At 46.3% G+C, this 23,893-nt stretch overlaps 1 protein-coding gene across 1 annotated transcript in view; it reads left to right on the top strand.

Moving 5' to 3' along the window:
* The window catches only part of THBS4 (thrombospondin 4), a gene marked incomplete at both ends in the record, with an annotated part of 55,412 nt that extends 33,392 nt beyond the window's left edge, over positions 1 to 22,020 (top strand). The window contains 13 exons of the mRNA XM_079702319.1: positions 5,369 to 5,521; positions 8,645 to 8,749; positions 9,659 to 9,766; positions 10,073 to 10,232; positions 11,546 to 11,664; positions 12,741 to 12,793; positions 15,319 to 15,512; positions 16,887 to 17,065; positions 17,713 to 17,761; positions 17,855 to 18,051; positions 18,685 to 18,857; positions 21,265 to 21,404; positions 21,959 to 22,020. Coding sequence (XP_079558445.1) covers positions 5,369 to 5,521; positions 8,645 to 8,749; positions 9,659 to 9,766; positions 10,073 to 10,232; positions 11,546 to 11,664; positions 12,741 to 12,793; positions 15,319 to 15,512; positions 16,887 to 17,065; positions 17,713 to 17,761; positions 17,855 to 18,051; positions 18,685 to 18,857; positions 21,265 to 21,404; positions 21,959 to 22,020 — 1,692 coding nt within the window. The remainder of the gene's footprint in view (positions 1 to 5,368; positions 5,522 to 8,644; positions 8,750 to 9,658; positions 9,767 to 10,072; positions 10,233 to 11,545; positions 11,665 to 12,740; positions 12,794 to 15,318; positions 15,513 to 16,886; positions 17,066 to 17,712; positions 17,762 to 17,854; positions 18,052 to 18,684; positions 18,858 to 21,264; positions 21,405 to 21,958) is intronic.
* Positions 22,021 to 23,893: the final 1,873 nt, after the last annotated feature.

The following is a 23,893-nucleotide window of genomic DNA, read 5'->3' as shown; positions in this document are numbered from 1 at the left end:
GAGTTTTATAGTGTCCAGTCTTACATTTAGATCTCTAATCCATTTTGAGTTTATTTTTGTGTATGGTGTTGGGGAGTGTTCTAATTTCATTCTTTTACATGTAGCTGTCCAGTTTTCCCAGCACCACTTACTGAAGAGACTCTTTTCTCCATTGTATATCCTTGCCTCCTTTGTCATAGATTAGTTGACCATAGGTGAATGGCTTTATCTCTGGGCTTTCTATCTTGTTCCATTGATCTACGTTTCTGTATTGTGCCAGTACCATATTGTCTTGATTACTGTAGCTTTATATTATACTCTGAAGTCAGGGAGTCTGATTCCTCCAGCTCCATTTTTTTCCCCCAAGACTGCTTTGGCTATTCAGGGTCTTTTGTGTCTCCATACAAATTTTAAGATTTTTTGTTCTAGTTCTGTAAAAAAGGCCATTGGTAATTTGATAGGAATTGCATTGAATCTGTAGATTGCTTTGGGTAGTATAGTCATTTTCACAATATTGATTCTTCCAATCCAAGAACATGGTATATCTCTCCATCTGTTGGTATCATCTTTAATTTCTTTCATCAGTGTCTTATAGTTTTCTGCATACAGGTCTTTTGTCTCCCTAGGTAGGTTTATTCCTACATATTTTATTCTTTTTGTTGCATTGGTAAATGGGAGTGTTTCCTTAATTTCTCTTTCAGATTTTTCATCATTAGTGTATAGAAATGCAAGAGATTTCTGTGCATTAATTTTGTATCCTGCAACTTTACCAAATTCATTAGCTCTAGTAGTTTTCTAGTGGCATTTTTAGGATTCTTTATGTATAGTATCATGTCATCTGCAAACAGTGACAGTTTTACTTCTTCTTTTCCAATTTGTATTCCTTTTATTTCTTTTTCTTCTCTGATTGCTGTGGCTAGGACTTCCAAAACTATGTTGAATAATAGTGGCAAGAGTGGATATCCTTGTCTTTTTCCTGATCTTAGAGGAAATGATTTCAGTTTTTCACCATTGACAACAATGTTTGCTGTGGGTTTGTCATATATGGCCTTTATTATGTTGAGGTAGGTTCCCTCTATGCCCACTTTATGGAGTTTTTACCATAAATGGGTGTTGAATTTTGTCATAAGCTTTTTCTGCATCGATTGAGATGATCATATGGTTTTTATTCTTCAGTTTGTTAATATGGTGTATCACATTGATTGATTTGCATATATTGAAGAATCCTTGCATCCCTGGGATAAATCCCACTTGGTCATATTGTATGATCCTTTTAATGTGTTGTTGGATTCTAGTTTGCTAGTATTTTGTTGAGGATTTTTGCATCTATATTCATCAGTGATATTGCTCTGTAATTTTCTTTTTTTGTAGTATCTTTGTCTGGTTTTGGTATGTCTTGTTTTGTGTGATGGTGGCCTCATAGAATGAGTTTGGGAGTGTTCCTTCCTCTGCAATGATTTGGAAGAGTTTGGGAAGGATGGGTGTTAGCTCTTCTCTAAATGTTTGATAGAATTCACCTGTGAAGCCATCTGGTCCTGGACTTTTGTTTGTTGGAAGATTTTTAATCACAGTTTCAATTTCACTCCTTGTGATTGGTCTGTTCATATTTTCTATTTCTTCCTGGTTCAGTCTTGGAAGGTTATACCTTTCTATGAATGTGTCCATTTCTTCCAAGTTGTCCATTTCATTGGCATACAGTTGCTTGTAGTAGTCTCTTAGGATGCTTTGTGTTTCTGCAGCGTCTGTTTTAACTTCTGCTTTTTCATTTCTAATTTTATTGATTTGAGTCCTCTCCCTCTTTTTCTTGATGAGTCTGGCTAATGGTTTATCAATTTTGTTGATCTTCTCAAAGAACCAGCTTTTAGTTTTATTGATCTTTGCTATTGTTTTCTTAGTTTCTATTTCATTTATTTCTGCTCTGATCTTTATGATTTCTTTCCTTCTGCTAACTTTGGGTTTTGTTTGTTCTTCTTTCTCTAGTTCCTTTAGGTGTAAGGTTAGATTGTTTATTTGAGATTTTTCTTGTGTCTTGAGGTAGGCTTGTATAGCTATAAACTTCTCTCTTAGAACTGCTTTTGCTGAATCCCATAGGTTTTGGATCGTCATGTTTTCATTGTCATTTGTCTCTAGGTATTTTTTGATTTCCTCTTAGTTATTTAGTAACGTATTGTTTAGCCTCCATGTGTTTGTGTTTTTTACGGGTTTTTTTCCCTGTAATTTTTGATTTCCATTTGTATGGAATATCTTTTTCCATGCCCTCACTTTCAGTCTGAATGTGTCCCTAGGTCTGAAGTGGGTCTCTTGTAGACAGCATATAAATGGGTCTTGTTTTTGTATCCATTCAGCAAGCCTGTGTCTTTTGGTTGGAGCATTTAATCCATTCACGTTTAGGGTAATTATCGATATATATGTTCCTATGACCATTTTCTTAATTATTTTGGGTTTGTTTTTGTAGGTCCTTTTCTTCTCTTGTGTTTCCCACTTAGAGAAGTTCCTTTAGCATTTGTTGTAGAGCTGGTTTGGTGGTGCTGAATTCTCTTAGCTTTTGCTTGTCTGTAAAGCTTTTGATTTCTCCATCAAATCTGAATGACATCCTTGCCAGGTACAGTAATCTTGGTTGTAGGTTCTTCCCTTTCATCACTTTAAGTATATCATGCCACTCCCTTCTGGCTTGTAGAGTTTCTGCTGAGAAATCAGCTGTTAACCTTATGGGAGTTCCCTTGTGTGTTATTTGTTGTTTTTCTCTTGTTGCTTTTAATAATTTTTCTTTGTCTTTAATTTTTGCCAATTTGATTACTATGTGTCTCGGTGTGTTTCTCCTTGGGTTTATCCTGTATTGGACTCTCTGTGCTTCCTGGACTTGGGTGGCTATTTCCTTTCCCATGTTAGGGAAATTTTTGACTATAATCTTTTCAAATATTTTCTCTGGTCCTTTCTCTCTCTCTTCTCCTTCTGGGACCCCTATAATGTGGACGTTGTTGCATTTAATGTTGTCCCAGAGGTCTCTTAGGCTGTCTTCATTTCTTTTCATTCTTTTTTCTTTATTCTGTTCCACAGCAGTGAATTCCACCATTCTGTCTTCCAGGTCACTTATCCGTTCTTCTGCCTCAGTTATTCTGTTATTGATTCCTTCTAGTGTAGTTTTCATTTCAGTTATTGTATTGTTCATCTCTGTTTGTTTGTTATTTAATTCTTCTAGGTCTTTGTTAAACATTTCTTGCATCTTCTCGATCTTTGCCTCCATTCTTTTTCCGAGGTCCTGGATCATCTTCACTATCATTATTCTGAATTCTTTTTCTGGAAGGTTGCCTATCTCCACTTCATTTAGTTGTTTTTCTGGGGTTTTATCTTCTTCCTTCATCTGGTACATAGCCCTCTGCCTTTTCATCTTGTCTATCTTTCTGTGAATATGGTTTTTGTTCCACAAGCTGCAGGATTGTAGTTCTTGCTTGTGCTCTCTGCCCTCTGGTGGATGAGGCTATCTAAGAGGCTTATGCAAGTTTCCTGATCAGTGTTGGGCTTTTGAATGAATGTTTATTGAATAAAATATTATCATTCTAGTATTTTTTAAATAAGAAGAGCTTTTTAGTTTGTATTAATAGTTCAGTATTCCAAAATATGCATTTTACTTGTGACAACACAATTCCCGAATGGTATTCATTATTTTCATAGAACTTCTCAAAAGTCATTTGTATTAAATTAAAATGCCTAACACTTAGTGGGTTGAAATTTTAACTAATCAGATTTGGCTTTTATTTCTGAAAGTTCCTGTTGACTCTTTCCAAGATGATAGGTGTAGCACAGTAGACTGTCAGTGAAGGAGCTATTGGCTCCAGGTATGACTGCTTCTCACTTACTGTATGTTCCTGGGAAAGGCTTTTAATCTCTAGGTTCCTAGTTTCCTTATATATCGAAGCAGTTTATAAATATCAAGTCACTTATTTTAATCCTCACAACAAACCTGTCAATAGGCACTTTTTTTTTTTTTTTTTTCTGTGCGGTACGCGGGCCTCTCACTGCTGTGGCCTCTCCCGTTGCGGAACACAGGCTCTGGATGTGCAGGCTCAGTGGCCATGGCTCACAGGCCCAGCCGCTCTGCGACATGTGGGATCTTCCTGGACCGGGGCATGAACCTGTGTCCCCTGCATCGGCAGGCGGACTCTCAACCACTGCGCCACCAGGGAAGCCCTATAGGCACTATTATTATCCCCATTTTACAGTTGAAGAAACTGAGGCACAGGAAAGTTAAATAATTAGGCAAAGGCCACACATCTCATAAGACATCCAGTCTGGCTGCAGAGCCCTGTTCTTATCCACAATGTTGCCTGGGAATATACTGGGACTTATTGCTTCTTAGCTTTTTACCAAGACAAAGCTAGTCTGCAGATATGGATTTGGGAGACAGTGACATGAAGGTAATAACTAAAGCTACTCAGGGAGAGGAAAAGTAGACAGTGGAACTGTCTACAAAATAGAACTCTAGAAAACCTCAAAAATGAAGAAGTAGGCAAAGGAAAAAGAGCAGAGAAGCAAAGAAAAGGAAAGAACTGACCAAAGGGAGTCTTCCAATGAGGCTGACAGATCAAGAAAGATCATTGGAGAGAATTCCCTGGCAGTCCAGTGGTTAGGATTCTCCCAGGGCCTGGGTTCAATCCCTTGTTGGGGAACTAAGATCCCATAAGCCCTGCAGTGTGGGAAAAATAAAATAATAATACTTGGAAAGCATCTTTTGGATTCAGTGATTCAGGGGTTGTGAGTGATCAAAATCATTGAATTGTATAGTTTACGTGGGTGTCTTTCATGATATGTAAAGTCTATCTCAGTGAAAAAAAGAAGTCAGGCTTGCCCTGGAAGTGCCATCGCAATGGAGCTGACAGCTCACTTGCCAGGTTTCTTCCACAGCACCCCACCTCATCAAGAATTCTCGGTGCAAGGCCAACGACATTTCTCTGTTCCTTTGTCACTTGATTGTTAAAAAAAAAAAAGCCAAATGAACATTAAAAATTTTTTTCTCATTTGCTTTTTAACCAAACCGTGTTCTTTGTCCCCAGAGTAAATTTTCTCGCTCCACCTCCCAGGACTTCACTGGAGTTTTCAGCCCTTTCCTCCTTGCCCTCCACAGTGGAGCCGGCAAATCAAAGTGGCTCACTGGCCAGCCTTCTCCCTTCGATTGTGTTCCTTCATGCCTCCGTGGCCTGCTGTGGCTCTCAGTCTGGTAGTGTCTCCCCCAATACTCACGCAGTGTTATAAGACATCCACATAAGCAGAGGCAGGCATGGGGCTCACTTCATCCTGGCATCATCGAGTACATGTAAAAATAGACACAAGCGCCGTACCTTTGCTCGCAGGTCTGAGGCCCTGGCTCACCGTCTTGCTCTTCTCCTTACAGGGATCTTATCGCTGTGGGCCTTGTAAACCAGGGTACGTTGGTGATCAGACGAGGGGATGCAAAATGGAAAGAAGCTGCAGGAATCCAGAACTGAACCCTTGCAGCGTGAACGCACAGTGCATTGAAGAGAGGCTGGGGGATGTGACATGCGTGGTAAGTTGTTTGCTACTTGCTTTATCATTTTCCCCCTTCCATTTGAAACACCACACCTCTCCGGTTTCTACTTGCTTCAGGGTAAAAGTACTCAAGAATGAAAACAATTCCATCAAAGTAAACAAAGGATGTAGTAATAACAGAGTCAGCTGAGTTTGTGGGGAGCAATCTGAAGTCCACCTAACCATCAGCCACCCTCTTTCTCTCCCTCTTGGCCATGGGTCGGCACCATCCCCTTGGGCACCTCGGTGGTGGAGCCCCAGCTCCCAGCCACCCCCTCTGGAAGGCCCAAGAAGTGAGCAGCCGGAGAGGAAGGAGCCTCCTTCTCTCCCTTCCGACTGCTGCCCTGGCTGCTTGTTTATATGAGCGCACTGCTGCCTTTCCTTACTGTCCTCACCCTGAGGACGTCCAGTTTCAAAATCTGGCCTCATACTCCAGGAGGTGAGCCACAGTGGAGGGGTGGTGGGCTGCTCTTATAAACCCTGGGAGAAAAACCTCCCATCTTCCGCAGCACCCTCTGTTCTCTGTGTCCACCTCGGCTGGGTTCAGGAGTAGCTCAGTGGGTGCTCACTCTCCTTCCCATGTGGTTCCCCACCAAGGAGCCGGCCTGGGGAGGAGGAGGTGGGTAGAGGGCAGGGCAGTTGCAGCCTTGCAAGGGTCTCCCTCCAGGCAGGTGTGTAGTGGGCCCTTGGCGAGGAATGAGGTTCATGCCTGCCATCCATCCTGCCATGGAGTCCTGGGGGATTCTAGGTGCTGCTCAATCAGCCGTCTTCAGCTGCTCACGTCCCTCTTCCTCCCCAGGGAGCCAGGCCCTTTAGAGTTGGGGGTTCATAGGTTCATGGCGATCACCCTGAGGGGCAGGATGGATCCTGGGAGACTTTTTCTCTCTTCTTTATACCTCAAACTCAGACTCCCTTACCTTCATGTTCTCAGAATTTTCTACAATGGGCATATCACTTTCAAATAGGAAAAATGAGAAGAATCAAAACTAAGAGAAATAACTGTGATGACACCAGCTCTCTCCAGCAGCACAGATAATTTGTAACAAGATACTGATGAAGGAACGGGCTGGGTTCAAGGGGGAGAAAAAAATCAACAGTTCCTCTAATTCCTGTTGATGGGGCATGTTTATTCCCATTGAGAGGCAAGCGTATATCTTTGTTTAAATCCTCATTTTCTGTGAACAAATTAATGATTCCCCTGGGATGGTGGGTGATGAGGCTCTTCATGTGTTTTTTTTTTTCTTAATGTGTTTTTGAATTTGTAATAAGGCACAATGACAGATGGCAGAGGATTAATACACTTGGTGTGACTAAAATAAGTTAATCTGCCAGAAAATGGCTCATTAAAACATACTTGTTCCTAGAGGAAATCTTTTCTTCATTAAAATGAGTCAAGGACCATAGCCCATGGCTGAGCTTTCCAGGCCTTCTGAAGGCCCTGCTGAAGCAGTTGAACAGAAATAGGGGTAGTTACTGGGAGGGGTGTCTTTGGATCCTGCCTTCTACATCTCTGGTTGCAGAAGCAGGGTGTACATGATTGAGAACAGACAGGCTGCAGCTTAGGAAGTCACTGGTCTTAAATCACCTTATTTTGATTCATGAGGGCAGGAAATTTAACATTTACTCATGTGAAGTTTCTCTTCCCTTGGCCCTGTTCCCCCGACTCTTACCCACCCCTGCCTTGCTGGTTCCCTGTCATTTCCCAGGCCCCCTTGTCTCCCGTCCCTTCTGCAGTTCTGCCTGCCCCTCCTGGGGCACCTATCCTGCTCCTGAGCTGAGCTCCCAGGTACCACCTCATACCCAGGACAACGCTTATGGAAGGTTTTCCTTTCTCTTGGGTTTATCATTCATCCTTTAGCCAGGCCAACTACATGGACTATCAGAGGGAGAACTCAAAGTGCCTGTTAACCAAATACATGTGGCAGAAAACATTGAACTGGGACAGTCTTGAGTTCAAGTCCCAGCTCTGAGACGTTGGGCAAGGGACTTAGCCACTCTGAGCTGAGTCCACTCTTTTGTAAAATGGGACTTTTTTGTAAAAGTCCACTCTTTTTGTAAAAAGTGATGACCTTGCAGCATCACTGTAAGGACTGGAGAAAATGCCTATAGAGTCTGGTATAGAGTAACTGTTATTTTAATGCCTCTTCTGTTGACAATGAAGGCTTGCTCTCAGCAGCTGGTGGTGGCACGGAACTTGGGTAGACTTTTCCAGAAACGTAGAGAACATGCAGACAGCCCTACACCTGTGGGAATCTTCACCTATTAAAAGATATGAGTAGAGGTAAAGCACTTTGGAAGGTTCCTGCTGTGGTGGAAATTGATCTAGAAGACCATTAGATTCAGAGATACGACTGTGGCTCCAGAATGCTAAGGAAGGTGCCACAGAAGCCGCTCCACCCTTGTGTGCATTCATTTCCACTGGGAGAAGAAATTGGATTATCATATGGAGAACATTTTGACAATAATTCAAAAGTACAAATACAAATACCCTTTGAACCAAGAATTTCATACTAAGAAGCCAGTACATGTGCAGAATGATAAATGTCCTCGAATTCTTTGTGGCAGCATTGTTTGCAACAGAAAAAGGTTTTAACGACTTGACACTGACCAGTAGGGGACTGGTTGAATTAATTGAGGTGCATGCATTCCACTTTATGTATGATATATCTGTGCCCATTAAAAAGGAAGACACAAATCTACATGTGGTAATATGAAAAGAGTTCTAAGATATAATGTTAATTTTTTAAAAATCAAGGTACAGAGCAGTGTTTATATGTGTGCTACCAATTGTGCTGAAGGACAAAAAGAGAAAAAGAATGTATGTGTGTTTGCTGGTCTCTGCCCAGCATGTCTCTGAAAGTATTCATGAGAGCAGATTGCCTTGGTTCCTGAGCCAGGGTGCAAGAGCAGGAAGGAGTTAGGAGTTTTCACTCTCCCTTTGTACTTTTTGAATTTTGAACCATTAGACTATTCAAAACACAGTTTAATAGTTTGAAAATCCTGCGAACAAAGCTTTCTGGCCTCCCTCTGGGGATGCACACACAGGAGCAGAGGCCCCTGTCAGGCCCTGGCCTCCCACCAGGCTCAGCTCCTGGGCTCCTGACGGGTTTTCCCTTCACAGTGTGGGGTTGGCTGGGCTGGTGACGGCTACATCTGCGGAAAGGACGTGGACATTGACAGCTACCCTGACGAAGAATTGCTGTGCTCTGCCAGGAACTGCAGAAAGGTAAGGGGGACGAGCAGGGGAAAAACACACACGCACATGCACGCACACTCACTCTGTGGCTTTCCAAAGCCACATCTTATATGGGGCAGAGGTTCTTTGGGTTCCATTTAAAATTGTATTTTTGAAGTAGCTGCATCGCAAATGTAGCAAAACAGCCATCCACAATAAAGCCAGAGAGGTAGGGACTTCCCTGGTGGCACAGTGGCTAAGAATCCGCCTGCCAATGCAGGAGACACAGGTTCGAGCCCTGGTCCGGGAAGATCCCACATGCCGCAGAGCAACTAAGCCCGTGCACCACAACTACTGAGCCTGCACTCTAGAGCCCACGAGCCACAACTGCTGAGCCCACGTGCCACAACTACTGAAGCCCATGTGCCTAGAGCCCTACTCTGCAACAAAGAGTAGCCCCCGCTCACCGCAACTAGAGAAAGCGTGCAGCAGTGAAGACCCAACGCAGCCAAAAATAAATAAATATATTTTAAAAAGCCAGACAGGTACAAGCAGAAATAGTTTTTGACTTAAGACAGATGGAGCTGGGGATGGGGGAAATGGGGAGAAGTTGATGAAAGGGTGCAAACTTCCTGCCATGAGATGAATAAGATCTGAGGATCTAATGTATAACATGGTGACTATAGTTGATAACACTGTACTGTACTGTATAGTTGAAATTTGCTAAGAGAGTAGAACTTAAATGTTCTCAGCAAAAAAAAAAAAATGGGGAGATAAACATGTGAGGTGATGCATATGTTAATTAACTCAATGGGGGAATCCCTTCACAATATCAATGTATATCAAATCATCACATTATACACTTTAAATGTCTTGCAATTTTATTTGTCAGTTATACCTCAATAAAGCTGAAAAGATACAAATGTAGATGTGTCTCTGAGCTGTGTTTCTCCAACCTAGGACAACTGCAAGTATGTGCCAAACTCCGGCCAAGAGGATGCAGACGGAGATGGCCTTGGAGATGCTTGTGACGAGGATGCGGATGGAGATGGGATCCTGAATGAGCAGGTAGGTACCTGCTTTGCTGGGAGGGCCTATGAATTGCCACGTACCAGGGATGGTGGAAGAAAGGCCGTGAAGTCAACTATTTATATTAATCATCCCAATTGTCTGTTTCCATGCCTGCGTTCCCATAGCACTGCAATTTTTTATTCTAAGATTCTGAAATGTTTATAAAACTGATGAACTTGGGCCTCCTGAGTTGCGACATCTCATGCCAGTCGGGGGAAGGTTGGCTGGCATCCACTGCAGGACCAGGCACACAGTGGGGATTCAGTAAAGGTCAGAGTTAATGTTGGTCTTTTGATCCTTTAGGATAACTGTGTCCTGATTCACAATGTGGACCAGAGGAACGGTGACAAAGATATCTTTGGGGATGCCTGTGATAACTGCCGGAATGTCCTAAATAATGACCAGAAGGACACTGACGGGGATGGAAAGGGAGATGCCTGCGATGACGACATGGATGGAGATGGTGGGTGTGTCTTGCTTAGTCTTTTACTTGGGACTCATTTGTCCTTTTTCCCCTTGTTCTCTCTTAGGAGCAGGAATAGAATGACTGACTCTGAGGGCCTTCCCGCTCCAGGGGGTTCCACATGGCCTGTGCCTGGCGGCCCCAAGGCCCACTTGTTTCTGTGGAAGAAGAACCCTGGTGTTCTGGGAACTCTACATCATTGCCAGAAACTGTGTAGTGATCCGTTCGAGCAGTGTCCTGTCAGGGATGTGACTTTGTAGGGCATCTGTCTTCCCAGACTGCAGCTTTCCTCCCTCCCCACCATCCTTTTCATGCATAAGGGTCCTGGAAGTGGAGGATTGAGGTAGAGGGGCTGAGCAGAGTCATGGGCTGCAGCCCTGGGTCAGGCTCCTCCTGCAGAGAATCGGGCATTTCCCAGGAGCCTGGGAAGAGCTGTCAGGCAGGGCGGCTGCATCACTCAGCTCCAGGGTCCACTGAAGGGGCCTCATATTGTGGTCTGTGTGAATAGCACCTCTGGAGCACAACTCTGGAGCCTCACAGGCCGTGAGGAAGGACATTCGTTCCTGTATAGCTTCCGTAACATATAGATGACTATCATCAAAGTATAAGCTGGATCCGATAGTTTCTGAAAAACACATCACAACACAGGACCTTGAAGGAATTTCCTTTTAGAAATACACTACACCCACCACTAACCAACACACACCCCACACTCCAGACTATTCACATGTCTCTAAAACACGACCCCACCTTCTGTAAGCCTGACTGATGGTAAACCAGCTCAGCGAAACAAACAAAAAAACGCCCCGAGTTGTAGCATTTGCCAGTTTCCATTATGTAAATACCACTCCCACCATCACTGGTTCCAGGGTACCAAGAGGAGATGACATGACTGAACGGGAAGCTGGGGAGAAATGGGTATGACTGGCCTGACTCCAGCACACCACTGCCTGAGCCCCGGGGCCCTTGTCCTAGCTCACACACCCGTGAGGTTCTCCCTCTCCAGGGTCGGCCCACCTAGCCCTCATGACCCCCTCATCTGGTTGCAGTGATAGCCCTTGATATCTTCAACAAATTCTAACTCAGTGGATAAATGCCTCAGGTCACTCTTCTTTTTTAAGTCTCCCAGAATCCATCCTTTGACATGACCTCCAGGTAACTGCTGGAAAAGGTGTGGCTTTCTGAGGATGGCCCAGGCAGACATTACCTACTGTGTGCCATGTGCTGGCTTGATCTCTACAGCACCTGGAAGTCTGTGCTCCAGACCTTTCTGTGATGTTCGCCTGACTCAGGGAAGCATTCCTTTCTCATAGGCATAAAAAACATCCTGGACAACTGCCAGAAAGTTCCCAACCGTGATCAACAGGACAAAGATGGTGATGGCGTGGGGGATGCCTGTGACAGCTGTCCTGATGTCAGCAACCCTAACCAGGTTAGTAGGATCCAGGGGAACCCAAACTCTAGGCTGAACTGCCCAATGTAGAGACCCTTGTAAGACACATGTCTGGAAGAACCCAGCCGAGCCCGCCAGCCCAGTTCTGTGCTGTTGCCTTATACCTAACAGCAGAGCTGGTGAAATTGTGTACTTAAGCCTGGACGTGATGGGAAGAACATTACAGGAGGTCTGAGGCCTTCTGGACTAATCTCACAGGCTGTGAAGTCCCTGGGAGGTTAGGAATAGGAGTTTTGGGGGTTTCTTAAAACTTATTTGGCTGCGCTGGGTCTTAGTTGCAGCACGTGGGCTCTTCATTGCTGTGTGCAGGATCTTTAGTTGCGGCATGCAGGATCTAGTTCCCTGACCAGGGATCGAACCCAGGCTCCCTGCATTGGGAGCACAGAGTCTTAACTGCTGGACCACCGGGGAAGTCCCAGTAATAGTTTAATGATGCCCAAAACAAGTTGTTTTTTTGCTGAAAGGAAAATGCAATGTGGAAATTAACCATTGGGAGCCTCATGTCCCTTTCATCCCCAAATCCCAACAACAGCCTATGTATGGACATTTCAGACTGGGTTCAGTCAGCGACGTGCTGTTTCCCTTCTCTCTCCTCCTTCCTGTCTGGATAATTGGGTATGATGTGTCACTTATTTTTAAAGCCCTGAGAGAGGGGCGTCATTATTGCCCTCTGACTCACTCCCATTCTGGCTCAATTCCAAAATGCAGAAGCAAAGCAAAATCTGTTTGCCTTGTCCCCGTGCCTGTGGCTGGCTCCCTTCCGACCCATGCCAGAGTGCCACGTCTCCACCTGCCACCATGCTGCCCCAGCGCCCTTCTCCAATCAGCTCATCTGGTGTGTAGGCAGCCCATCCTTGGAGCTTGATATTTTGGAAGGCTTTTTTGAAAATTCAGCATTGTGCCTACACCAATATGGTGTTGTCCTTTTGCAGTTTGCACCACCCCAATTCCAGAGAAATAATTCCTGAGATCCAGTGATGATGGGCTGGGTCTGCCTTCTCTGGAACATTCTGTGCAGGCCCAGGGGTAAATAACACGTTTTGTTCTCTTTGCAGTCTGACGTGGATAACGATCTGGTTGGGGACTCCTGTGACACCAATCAGGACAGGTATGGCATGTTTCCCAGCTGCACAGGGCTGATGAAAATTCCAGAGAAAGTTTTCTCTTTCAGAGCTCTCTGTTGCTACCATGCTTTGGGATCTCTCTGGGCAGATTGAGTTGCTGGAGGGACAATAGCCCTGTCTTTGGTCAGGGTCACTGCACCTCCATGAATGGGGGCGCTGACGGTACCAGGCAGGGCCACTAGGCACTCAAGCAACTGAGACTCTGTCACAGGAGAGGCGGTGTAGCATCATGCTTTAGGGATGGGCTCTGGAGCGACACAGCTAGATATAAATCCCAGCTCCTCCACTTACACATTAGCTTACCTTAGGCAAGTTACCTCATCTCTCTGTGCCTCCATTTTCTCATCTGTAAAATGGGGATGGAAATGGAATGTAGCTCTTAAGAGTATTGTGAAAGTTGAGTTAATTTACAGAAAGTACATATTACAGTTTCTGTTGCATAGATGTTAGCTCTTTTGCTGTTATATTCTTTCAGCTCAGGAAAGCTTCACCATCATCCCAAAATAGAGAGCTGTCAGTGTGCTGAGGGAATCACTGTTATTTCATTGTCCTTGGAATTTTTTCTTTCAGTTTTCTTTATTTGGGTGGAGTTGTTCTATGCAAATGAATGTTGTCAGCCCTTCTAGCCCCACATGGATGGAGTCTTACGTTAAGACACGGGGCTGGATCAGCTGCTATAGGAACATCAAAAATGTAGGCATGGCCAGCTCTGCCCTAAGAGGTACCTGCCGTCCAAGACTCTAAACCCTTTCGTCTCTGTAGGGAATCATAGGGGCAGCAGGACAGGGGTGAGAGAGGGAAAGGAGTCTAAAAGACAAAGCAGGAAGAAACATAGCTACCCTTCTCAACCTCTTCTCAGAGGCTGCCCTACAGGCAGCAGCTCCCAAGCCCAGCCTTGCTCAAGGACAGCTCCTATCAAGTCCTTGTGCTCTGTGTCCGTGATGCACAGTACATGCCAGCTAAGTGAACGTCAACAGACTTCTCAGTCTCTGAGTCTCAATTTCTTCATCTGCAAAGTAGAGAGAATTAAATGCCAAGTGATGGTAAAAATGAAAGATAATGTAGGTAAAGCCCCTACCTACAGTGCTGGCCCTCAGAGGACCTGCAGGAAACGGTAACTGAGGTATTAGTGTTATCACAGCATGAGGAGAGGAGAGGCAAGTCGGTGACAGTTTGACATAGGATGTCTCTGTTTTTGAGGGGAAGATGCAACTGGTACCCTGACAGCTTCCCTCAATCATGTACATCAAGAATGTTCCCTGTTGCAGGTCATCCTGCGCTCTCAGTGCCATCTAAGTGATTTCTAAAATATCCTGTCCCACCAGCCTCTAGATTTGCTGCCTAAAATAAATAACTCATTCCACTACATTTTAATCCCCACAGACTTGAGGACAGAAACTGCTTGGTTTTGCATAAAAATGTTCAGGGCTGTATGGAATGGCTGCTAATGGAAATAGCTCAATCTTATGGTTTGGAAAGCAGCCCTGCCACATGCCCAGGAATTCCACTGTTGGAGTTCTGTCACCTGCTGCCTGTCGGGGTTGACCTCACTTTCTCTGGGACCCATCTGGGAAGCACTGGCCTGAAGGGCATGGACTGGCCCCTGGCTTCCTGACCTTGTCCCATTGTGGACGGTGTGGGGCAGTTGCTGGTCCAGGATGGGCTGTGGGTGGTGCCCGTGAAAGGAGTATCTGCTCTAATCCAGAGTAGCCGTGGGAGGCCTCCATCAACTCAGGGAAGCCTGGGGACAGAGCAGACTCATCCTCAGGTGGCCGTTAGGCCTGGAAAGAAGGAATGTCAGGTGGGCAGAGAACGAGGGTTCCGAGAAGTGCGTTAGCCCAGGACCCGAGCCCAGCCTACGTGCTCAGTTCTTGGGACGGGCGGCCCTGCTGTTCCTGCCCTTCTCCCTGTGCATTCACATCTGATGCTTCTCAGGCTTCCTGGCCGGGCATGGTGAAGAGTCATAGAGAAGGAAACACCATAGGGCTTCCCAAGAGCCAGACACTTAGAAGTGTTTTTCTTCTATTAAAACGTAACATGCAAAATTCTAATCCCTTAATCATTTAATCTTCCCAACAACCCTGTGAGGTAGGCTGTTATTATTCCCATGGTACAGGGGAGGATGTGTCACGTCCGGGGCCCAGCGCTGGTGCGCAGCTGAGCCAGGACTCACAGCAGGCAGTGAGTCCACCGCCCCTCACTTTGTTCCCCTCCCACTTTCTCTGTCGGGGGTCACAGTCGTGCCTGGGGACTGAAAGGAGCACCTGGTCACAAAAATCACAGAAGTTGGCCCTTATTTTGAACAGAAAATGATCTACTTGTTTCAACAGGTTGGAGAAGTGGGAAATGGTCTCTGAGGCCCATAAGGCAGCCTCATCTAAAGACCTGTGGGGTTGATAAAAGACCAAGCCTGGTTAAGACCCCAAACCCAGACTCTCCCTCCTGAGAACTGGATTCTTTGTGTCCTCTGCTGAATTGGGATGCAAACCCTCTCTCCTTTCTCCCACAGTGATGGAGATGGGCACCAGGACAGTACAGACAACTGCCCCACTGTCATTAATAGTGCCCAGCTGGACACTGATAAGGATGGAATTGGTGACGAGTGTGATGATGATGATGACAATGATGGCATCCCAGACCTGGTGCCCCCTGGACCAGACAACTGCCGGCTGGTCCCCAACCCTGGCCAGGAGGACAGCAACAGTAAGTGGGCTCAGCCCAGGGCTCCCTTCAGCCAGGCACATGGTGGCCCACCTCTGCCAGGGCCCCAGCTTCTCTGAGCAGCCACAGCTTGTGTGGACAGTAGACATCTGCTAGACACCAGTCTCCACCTATCAGAGAAGAGCTGCTTCTGCGCAGCCCTAGGATGAGACCACGCGGGGCAGGGAAGCAGCCACGTGCTCCCCATCGGGGCTTGGAGAGCTGCTCCACCATCTTGCTCGTGCCTTTCACCAGAGTCACAGAGCAGGAGCGGGATGGAGGGGAGGGCACCGCAGTGCTGCGTGATGCCTGATGCCTGCAGGGGGCCAAGCTGTTAAGGAAAGGTATGCACAGAGCCAGAAATGAGACAGCAGAGTGGTGAGGACAGTGGTGAGCATGGTGGTGCGTTGGTGAGGGCATGCCCACCCCAGTATGCAAATTCAAATTTTAATACCATCTGTCAGCTGGACAAAAGACAGTGGGCTATATTCAGCCTAAGGATCACTGTAAATTATTCTTAGATTTTGGTGACCATAATTTCCCTGCTTTTTATGCATCATAGTCCAGAAAGTACTGTAGACGTTTGCTTATGTAAGGTCAGGCTTAAGATCCACCAGTTGGGGCTTCCCTGGTGGCGCAGTGGTTGAGAGTCCGCCTGCCGATGCAGGGGACACGGGTTCGTGCCCCGGTCCGGGAAGATCCCACATGCCGTGGAGCGGCTGGGCCCATGAGCCATGGCCCCTGAGCCTGCGCGCGTCCAGAGCCTGTGCTCCGCAACGGGAGAGGCCACAACAGTGAGAGGCCCATGTACCGCAAAAAAAAAAAAAAAAAAAAGATCCACTAGTTGTGAAACCCCTGTCCTAGATGACAGCCAGGGTTTCCTGTCAGGTCAACTTTGAAGTGTACTTTCTTTAAGATTTTTTTTTTTTTGATGTGGACCATTTTTAAAGTCTATTGAATTTGTTACAATATTGCTTCTGTTTTATGTTTTGGTTTTTTGGCTGTGAGGCATGTGGGATCCTAGCTCCCCAACCAGGGATCGAACCCACACCCCCTGCCTTGGAAGGTGTAGTCTTAACCACTGGACCACCAGGGAAGTCCCTTGTCAGGTCATCCTTGGACAGTTGCCCTCCACTCTGTCCCTAGGAAATCCTTCTGATCACCTGCAGTGGGGTTCACTCACCTGCAGTGGGGTTCACCAACCCACCACGAGGACCCCGGGGCTGGCTCAGACACAGCTGATTCCAGGACTCCTCACTCCACGCGGAGCTGGGTCTTGGGCTGTCTCTGCTCCTTGCCCAGCCCCTCCCTGTCATGGAGGGGGTGGCTTGGGGGTAGTAGGCATTACTGAACTGCCCCCCTCCTCCACCCCCGTAGGTGACGGCGTGGGGGACATCTGCGAGGCAGACTTCGACCACGACCAGGTCATCGATCGGATCGACGTGTGCCCGGAGAATGCAGAGGTCACCCTGACCGACTTCAGGGCCTATCAGACGGTGGTCCTGGACCCTGAAGGGGATGCCCAGATTGATCCCAATTGGGTGGTCCTGAACCAGGTGAGGGTCATGCGGTTGGCACCGGCTCAACGTTACCTCTCAACACAGGCCCTTCTGAGAGCAGTGGGTAAATGTTGAGGGTGCTGACCTCGAGCCAGGCACTGTTCCACGTCATGTTTGTTCCTCTCAACAACCCTGTGACAGAGCTCTTTCATTAGCCTCGTTTTACAGATGATGAGCTCAAGTGTTACAAAGCTTGAATGATTACTCATGGTAGCACTGCAGGTAAGCAGCTAAGATTGCTGGATTTGGGACCTAGGCAGTCTGACCCTAGAGCCATGCTCCTAATCTCTGCAGTAGATGCTCTGGTGTGTCCTCCTCCCTGTGGACCTAAAGAAGACAGGCACAGAGAGGCTTAGTAGGTTTTCCAGTGTCACCCAGGAGGTCACATTCATTAGAAGCATATGTTCTCTAATTAAGGGTTTATTGACTCAGCTTAAGTGACAGTTTTAGCAAAACTATTTCTACTTAGCTTTGAGGGGTTTTTGTTGTTTTTTTCTAAGGGTACGCTTTCTTTGAGCACATAACAAGGTAGAGCAGTTCCTCAGATAATGAAATCTTTACATGGAGGTCTGAGGTTCTGGGCTTCTCTGAGATTATTCTACCCCCTCTAAGGTTAATCTTAACACCTTCAACTCTCTCTGCAGGGCATGGAGATCGTGCAGACCATGAACAGCGATCCAGGCCTGGCAGTGGGTACGTCCAGGGCCTCATCACCACTGGTACAGAATTCTCTTTCCAGCTACTCGTGGGCTTGTCTGTTTTTCTCATCTATTTTGATCTTTACAGGGTACACGGCTTTTAATGGAGTGGACTTTGAAGGGACCTTCCACGTCAACACCCAGACGGACGATGACTATGCTGGCTTTATCTTTGGTTACCAAGACAGTTCCAGCTTCTATGTGGTCATGTGGAAGCAAACAGAGCAGACGTACTGGCAGGCCACCCCGTTCCGAGCTGTTGCAGAACCTGGCATTCAGCTCAAGGTACTCATCTCCCTTTCTTCTGGGCCCTTCACCCACCTTTTAAATTCTGTGTTCTCCCATATGGCATCTATTCATCTAAGGAATTGATGCATTCGTGCCAGCATTCAAGTTAGGGAACACTGGAGCCCATCCAGGGCCTTGCCTTCACTCCTGCGTACAAGCTACATGCTTCCCTCTGGGTGACTGTTGGTGAGAATGTCAGCCCCAGTAGGGCCCAAGAGGTGGGGAGGATTTGGAGGTACATCTTCAGGCACACTCTTTTGGAAACTGGTATTGTGTTTCCTCAATGGGGCCAACTTTGTACAGGAGGGCTGGGAGGCTACCTCTGTCACTCCTGCTGGGAGGAAAGGCAGAATTCAGAGCCCTCATTGGCCAAATGTGGGGAGCAATGGATTTTCAGCAGGAAAAACATGGGCTGGGTTAGTGGAATACTGGCCAGTGTGGATTACTGAAAGGCTGGGGGGGGAAACATCACAGTAGAAATGGCACTTAAGTGTTTATGCTTTGTGTCCAGATCCAAAGCCACCAGATTGTAATGGTGAATTCCCACCCCGTCACCACCCCAGGGATGGAGGGTGCAGGAAGGGTGGTCTGTGCATTCTGTTCTAATACCTCTCTCGTGTCATTGTCCAGGCCGTTAAGTCTAAGACGGGTCCGGGGGAGCATCTCCGCAACTCCCTGTGGCACACTGGGGACACCAGCGACCAGGTCAGGCTGCTGTGGAAGGACTCCAGGAACGTGGGCTGGAAGGACAAGGTGTCGTACCGCTGGTTCCTGCAGCACCGGCCCCAGGTGGGCTACATCAGGTAGGTGCAGCGCCCCTTCCTCCCCGTGCACTTGAAGTAAAGCGCATCCTCCTCCTGCATCGCAGAGCTTTCGCTTCCCTGAGCCGAGGGTCCCTGAGGACATGCTGGGACCTCAGGCTCCCAGCAACGATGTGGGAGGACAACACCCAGCTCAGACTGACCGCCTGGATGGTAGGGCCAAACTGGGGGTAGAAGGACCTTCTGTGGGGGAGGCCTTGGCACCGGAATGGTGATTCCCCTCTGCCACGCTGACCCGTGTGAGGTGAGACGTGCACTGACTCTCCCATCCGCATCCCCATGTGGTCCCTCTGGGCCCTGTATCATCACTTACCCACAAACAAACATTTCACGCTGCAGTGAGTCCCTCACGGTCTGATAAACTCCACGAGGGCAGCACCCGTGTCTCATTTTATCTTGGTCTCCCCTGTGCCTGACACAGTGACGGCATGTCCCACCCTCGGCATGAACTGACCCTCATGTGAGCCGATGTAATCTGCCTTATTTCCCTGTAGGACTATTTAAAAAAACAAACAACTGTTCCCAGAAGCTAGGATGCCTTAGCACTACATCTTTGAAATTTAGTCAGTGTACTTTTCTCTCTCATTCCTCAAACTTACAGATCGACACCCATGTAGCACTTTTAGGAAGGGTGCTGATTGCTTTCTCCTGACTGGGGGCAAGGAAGCTGCTGAGTGGAAAAAAGCAAATCATGAGGGCTAATTCATATTTGTCCTTCTTTGAGACATTACATCAAATGTAATCTGTCTCACAGTAAGATGATCATGTGCTCAGCCCTGTTAAGCTTAATGCCCCTTTTTTATGACATATTTTGAAATGCCCCCTCTGTGTCCCAAAATGAGATCATAGAAAATATAACCTACCTGCACATATTATTTTAGAGAGTCAATCTGATCCCTAATAGAGAAATAATAATTTATAACAAAATCATGTAAATGCTTGGACACAACCACACCCAACACAAAATGAGACAGACACTGACACCTGTGCCTAGAATCAGTGCAGAGGTGATGTCCTACTACAGATTGGTGTGTTGTGGACACAACAGTGGTATTGCCAGCAGTGATGTGACTTTCTAAAATGGTGAACAGAGGAGGACAGATATCGTATGACATCGCTTATATGTGGAACCTAAAAGGTACAAATGAACTGATTTACAAAACAGTAGAGTCACAGATGTAGAAAACAATCTTATGGTTACACGGGGCGGGGAAGCGATAAATTAGGAGGTTGGGATTGACATATACACACTACTGTATAGCACAGGGAACTCAGTATTCTGTAATGGCCCACGTGGGAATAGAATCTGAAAAAAGTGGATATATGTATAACTGATTCACTCTGCTGTACAGCAGAAAGTAACACAACATTGTAACTCAACTATACTCCAATAAAATAAGTAAATAGTGAACAGCTTAATTTTTAAACAAAACAAAGTACAGTTAACCTTTGAACAATTCAGGGGATCAGTTCCAGGACCCCACCATGGATAAAGATCCGCAGGTGCTCAAGTCCCATAGTCGGCCTTCTGTATCAGCGGCTCAGTATCTGCAGAGTCAACCACCTGTAGATCACATAGTAAAGTAGTATTTGGGGAAAATCCACATGTAAGTGGACGCATGCAGTTCAAGCCTATGTTGTTTCAGGGTCGACTGTACTCAGTTTCTCAATTTACCCTGGAAAATCAGTTAATACCAGTGCAAAAACTACTTGATGTTCACAAGTGAGAGAGAGTTAGGTTCTAAGCCCAGATAAACAGTCTCTTCACCTACCCAGGGGTCTGGAGGAGCACCCCAAAAGTGTCTGGATGCAGGACAAGTTTTGATTTTTCTCTCCAGGGCCTTGTAAGCTACCCAGCACCCCTGGCCTCTGTCACTAAATGCCACGGTGACAGCTCAAAATGCTCCCACAAATTTCTAAAACCCTGCTTAGGGAGTGCTGTCCCTCCCGAGGAGAATCATCGCTCTGGGATTCCACCAAATGTTACCAGTTCGACCTAGAGAAAAGCAGTGGTTTTCAAGCATGATGTCTGGACAAGGTAACTCACTGGACAGTGAAGTCACAAAGCCTCTTGGTCCTGAGTCATATTGTGATTTCTCTTTAACTCATCAGCGAGTACCCATCGAGTTGAACTCGGTGCCCAGCATCATGCTAGGCCTTTGGAGAGACGGAAGAGGGGAGATGTGGACAGGTGGTCCCTGACCTCATGGAGCTTCCAGTCTTGTAGGGAAAGGGGAGCACGATCCAGGTCTGTGAAAAGTGGAGTATGAAACAGAGCAAAGACGCAGGTGGATAAGAAGTGGGACCCCTAGGTCTTACGACAGGCGCTTCCCCCAACCTTGGTTGGAGACCCACTCACGGAGACCCGCTCTGGCTTTGTTGTCCACAGGGTGCAGTTTTATGAAGGCTCCGAGTTGGTGGCTGACTCGGGGGTCACCATAGACACCACCATGCGCGGAGGCCGGCTCGGCGTGTTCTGCTTCTCCCAGGAAAACATCATTTGGTCCAACCTCAAATATCGCTGCAATGGTAATGTATATTCTTGTTACTGCATGATATTACTACAAAAAAAAAAAAATCAAATAATGCCACCCTATTGTATAGCACACATCCCTTCCAGAAGCCACAGGCTCATGCCACATATTCCCGAAACCTGAGAATCCCTGTGTAATCCAAGTAAAAGGTAGATCTCATTTTTCCTATTTGATAGATGAGGAAATTGAGCCCCAGAGAATTAAACTGCTTGGCTTAGGACGTGGGTTCAGTGAGAGATTCAGGCAGGTTTAATTGACAGGCAGCCTTCATTTTCATACAGCTCACACATAATCATAAACTCAAAATCCATTCTGTGTGCAAATTTTCTTTAGGCCTGTGAATGAGCACTCCTGGGCTTTAAGCCAACAATTTGCAAAGCAGCCGGTGGTAGAAAATGGCTGCCGGGGGTGTGGCGTGAAGTGGTATCTTTGGGGGCCCGCTGAGTGGGCTGACGGCAACCCCTACAGGATGCCTCCCAGCATGAGATGCACCAGGATGTGGGCTGGAGGGAGCCTTCCTAATCCCCCTGTGCCTGTTCTCCTTTGCAGACACCATCCCAGAGGACTTCCAAGAATTTCAAACCCAGAATTTCGATCGCCTGGATAACTAAACCAAAGAAACAATCTGTGACTGCTTTTCCAAACACTGAAACCACATATTTTTTAACTTCCTACAACTTTCTTTATATACACTGTGGCTTTCTTTTGCCCACCCAAATATACCAAACTTTTTATATGAATGTAGCAATAAAGAAGAGATAATTTCTAAAAACTGTGTTACCTAGACATCGCTTGCACGTGGCTCAGGCTTTGATGATGTGTGTGCCGTTCTCTGTGGTGTCCACGTTCAACTTGCCAGGGGATCTTTTTTCCTCAGACGTGAGATTGAGCACGTGCATCAGTCAAAAGGCTCAGGCCAGAGGTTTCATCTTCCGTCTCTCCAGTTAGCTACACACAGAAGCCTAACAGTTCCGTGCTCACCTCAGCAGCCTCCTTATTCTGGGTAAGAAGCCTCAGAAACACTGCTCAGGGACACGTTTCCTATGAAGACTTTTCCTGACCCATCCTGGGGCAGATTTGTCCAGTTCCTTCTGTTACCCTCCCCACCTCACACACACCTTCTGCCCAGACTTCTATGCCAGCACTTTCAACACGGTTATTGTGCTTATTTATGTATTTGGCTCCCTCTAGTGGAATATCAGCTAATTGAGAATAAAGGACCATGTCTTAACTACAATCTGTATAATCTGAGTGCCCGACATGGAGTAGATATCCAGTAAATTTTTTGCTGGCTGGCTGCACGAATACCTCTTAAGTAATAAGGACAATAGCGTATATGGATCATATAAGCCCTCCTACAACTCAGAAAGCTGCTCACAACATACACTCTATCTGTGGTGGTATCAGCAGCCTCGCTGTATGTACGGGACAGAAACTTGCCTGATTTTTGCACTAGCCTTTCTCCCGTTCCATTTGTTAGGCAAAGATCCAGGCAAATTTTTATAAATTCCCTTAGATTTTTGTTTCAAGGAATATTGCTGGGAAGTAATATATTCTCCAAATTCTAAAATTCCTGGAAATATTTTTAATCATAAATAAAGGATAAACACTGTGACCACTGTTTTATTATATTTCAGTAGTCAGAAAACACAGTGGCATATGCATGACCAATATGAGATGTGCAGGATTTTGGGCCACCTCTCACACGTAAAGCCTACAGATGGAGGTTGCCTCGAAAGTCAGGACTTAGACCTTCAATCAGGGTCTTCAGTGAGTGTACAGAACTTAGACCTGTCTACCAATTATTCCTTCTGCTGACACAGAGGGAATCTAGTCTCGCAGGCAGATCCTGCTACAGGAGCTGCCTTCCCAGGATCTCTGGGCCATATTGCTGTCATGACACCTGTGGTTCCACATCTACAAATCTTTCCCAATTCCAAAGAGCCCAGGAAGGAGAAGTAAATTCATATGGTTGGAGATTGTCATCTCTCAATCTTCCCCGCTTTCCTTGCTTTTCGTATCCCACTGAAAGGTTATTTCCTGAGCCCCGAGGGCCTCCAGGAGCTCTCTGGCCCTCCTGGTCCCCACCCACTCTATGGTAGAGTTATATTATACCTTTATAGGTATAAAAGGTATTTCATACTACAAAATTTTAGTGCGCTTTCTCTGGAGCCCTTGGCACTTTACTAGCAATATGTGATGAAGGCTACAGATCCTCTTCTTGGGGGATTTCATTCTAATCACTGAAGTACATGCCAAACCCTGTACCTGAAACACATGCATTTATAAGAGGAAAGTGTGTTAGTTAATCAGCTCTGGATGTGAATCTGAGCTGGTCTTACAGTATCTCGATCTGACTTTCAGTGAGACCGGCATGCTTATCAAAACTATCCTGTGCTCCTGTATTTTCCCCTACAAGCCTCCCTGAGGCTGCTGGAAAGAGGAGGCAGCCTCCCTGCTCTTAGCTGGGCAGTTGCTCCCAAA

This window comes from Hyperoodon ampullatus (assembly GCF_949752795.1).
Source record: "Hyperoodon ampullatus genome assembly, chromosome: 4".
NCBI classification, from domain to species: Eukaryota; Metazoa; Chordata; class Mammalia; order Artiodactyla; family Ziphiidae; genus Hyperoodon; species Hyperoodon ampullatus.
Note: the sequence above shows the minus strand (reverse complement) of the source record. Positions and strands in the feature narration are given on the sequence as shown.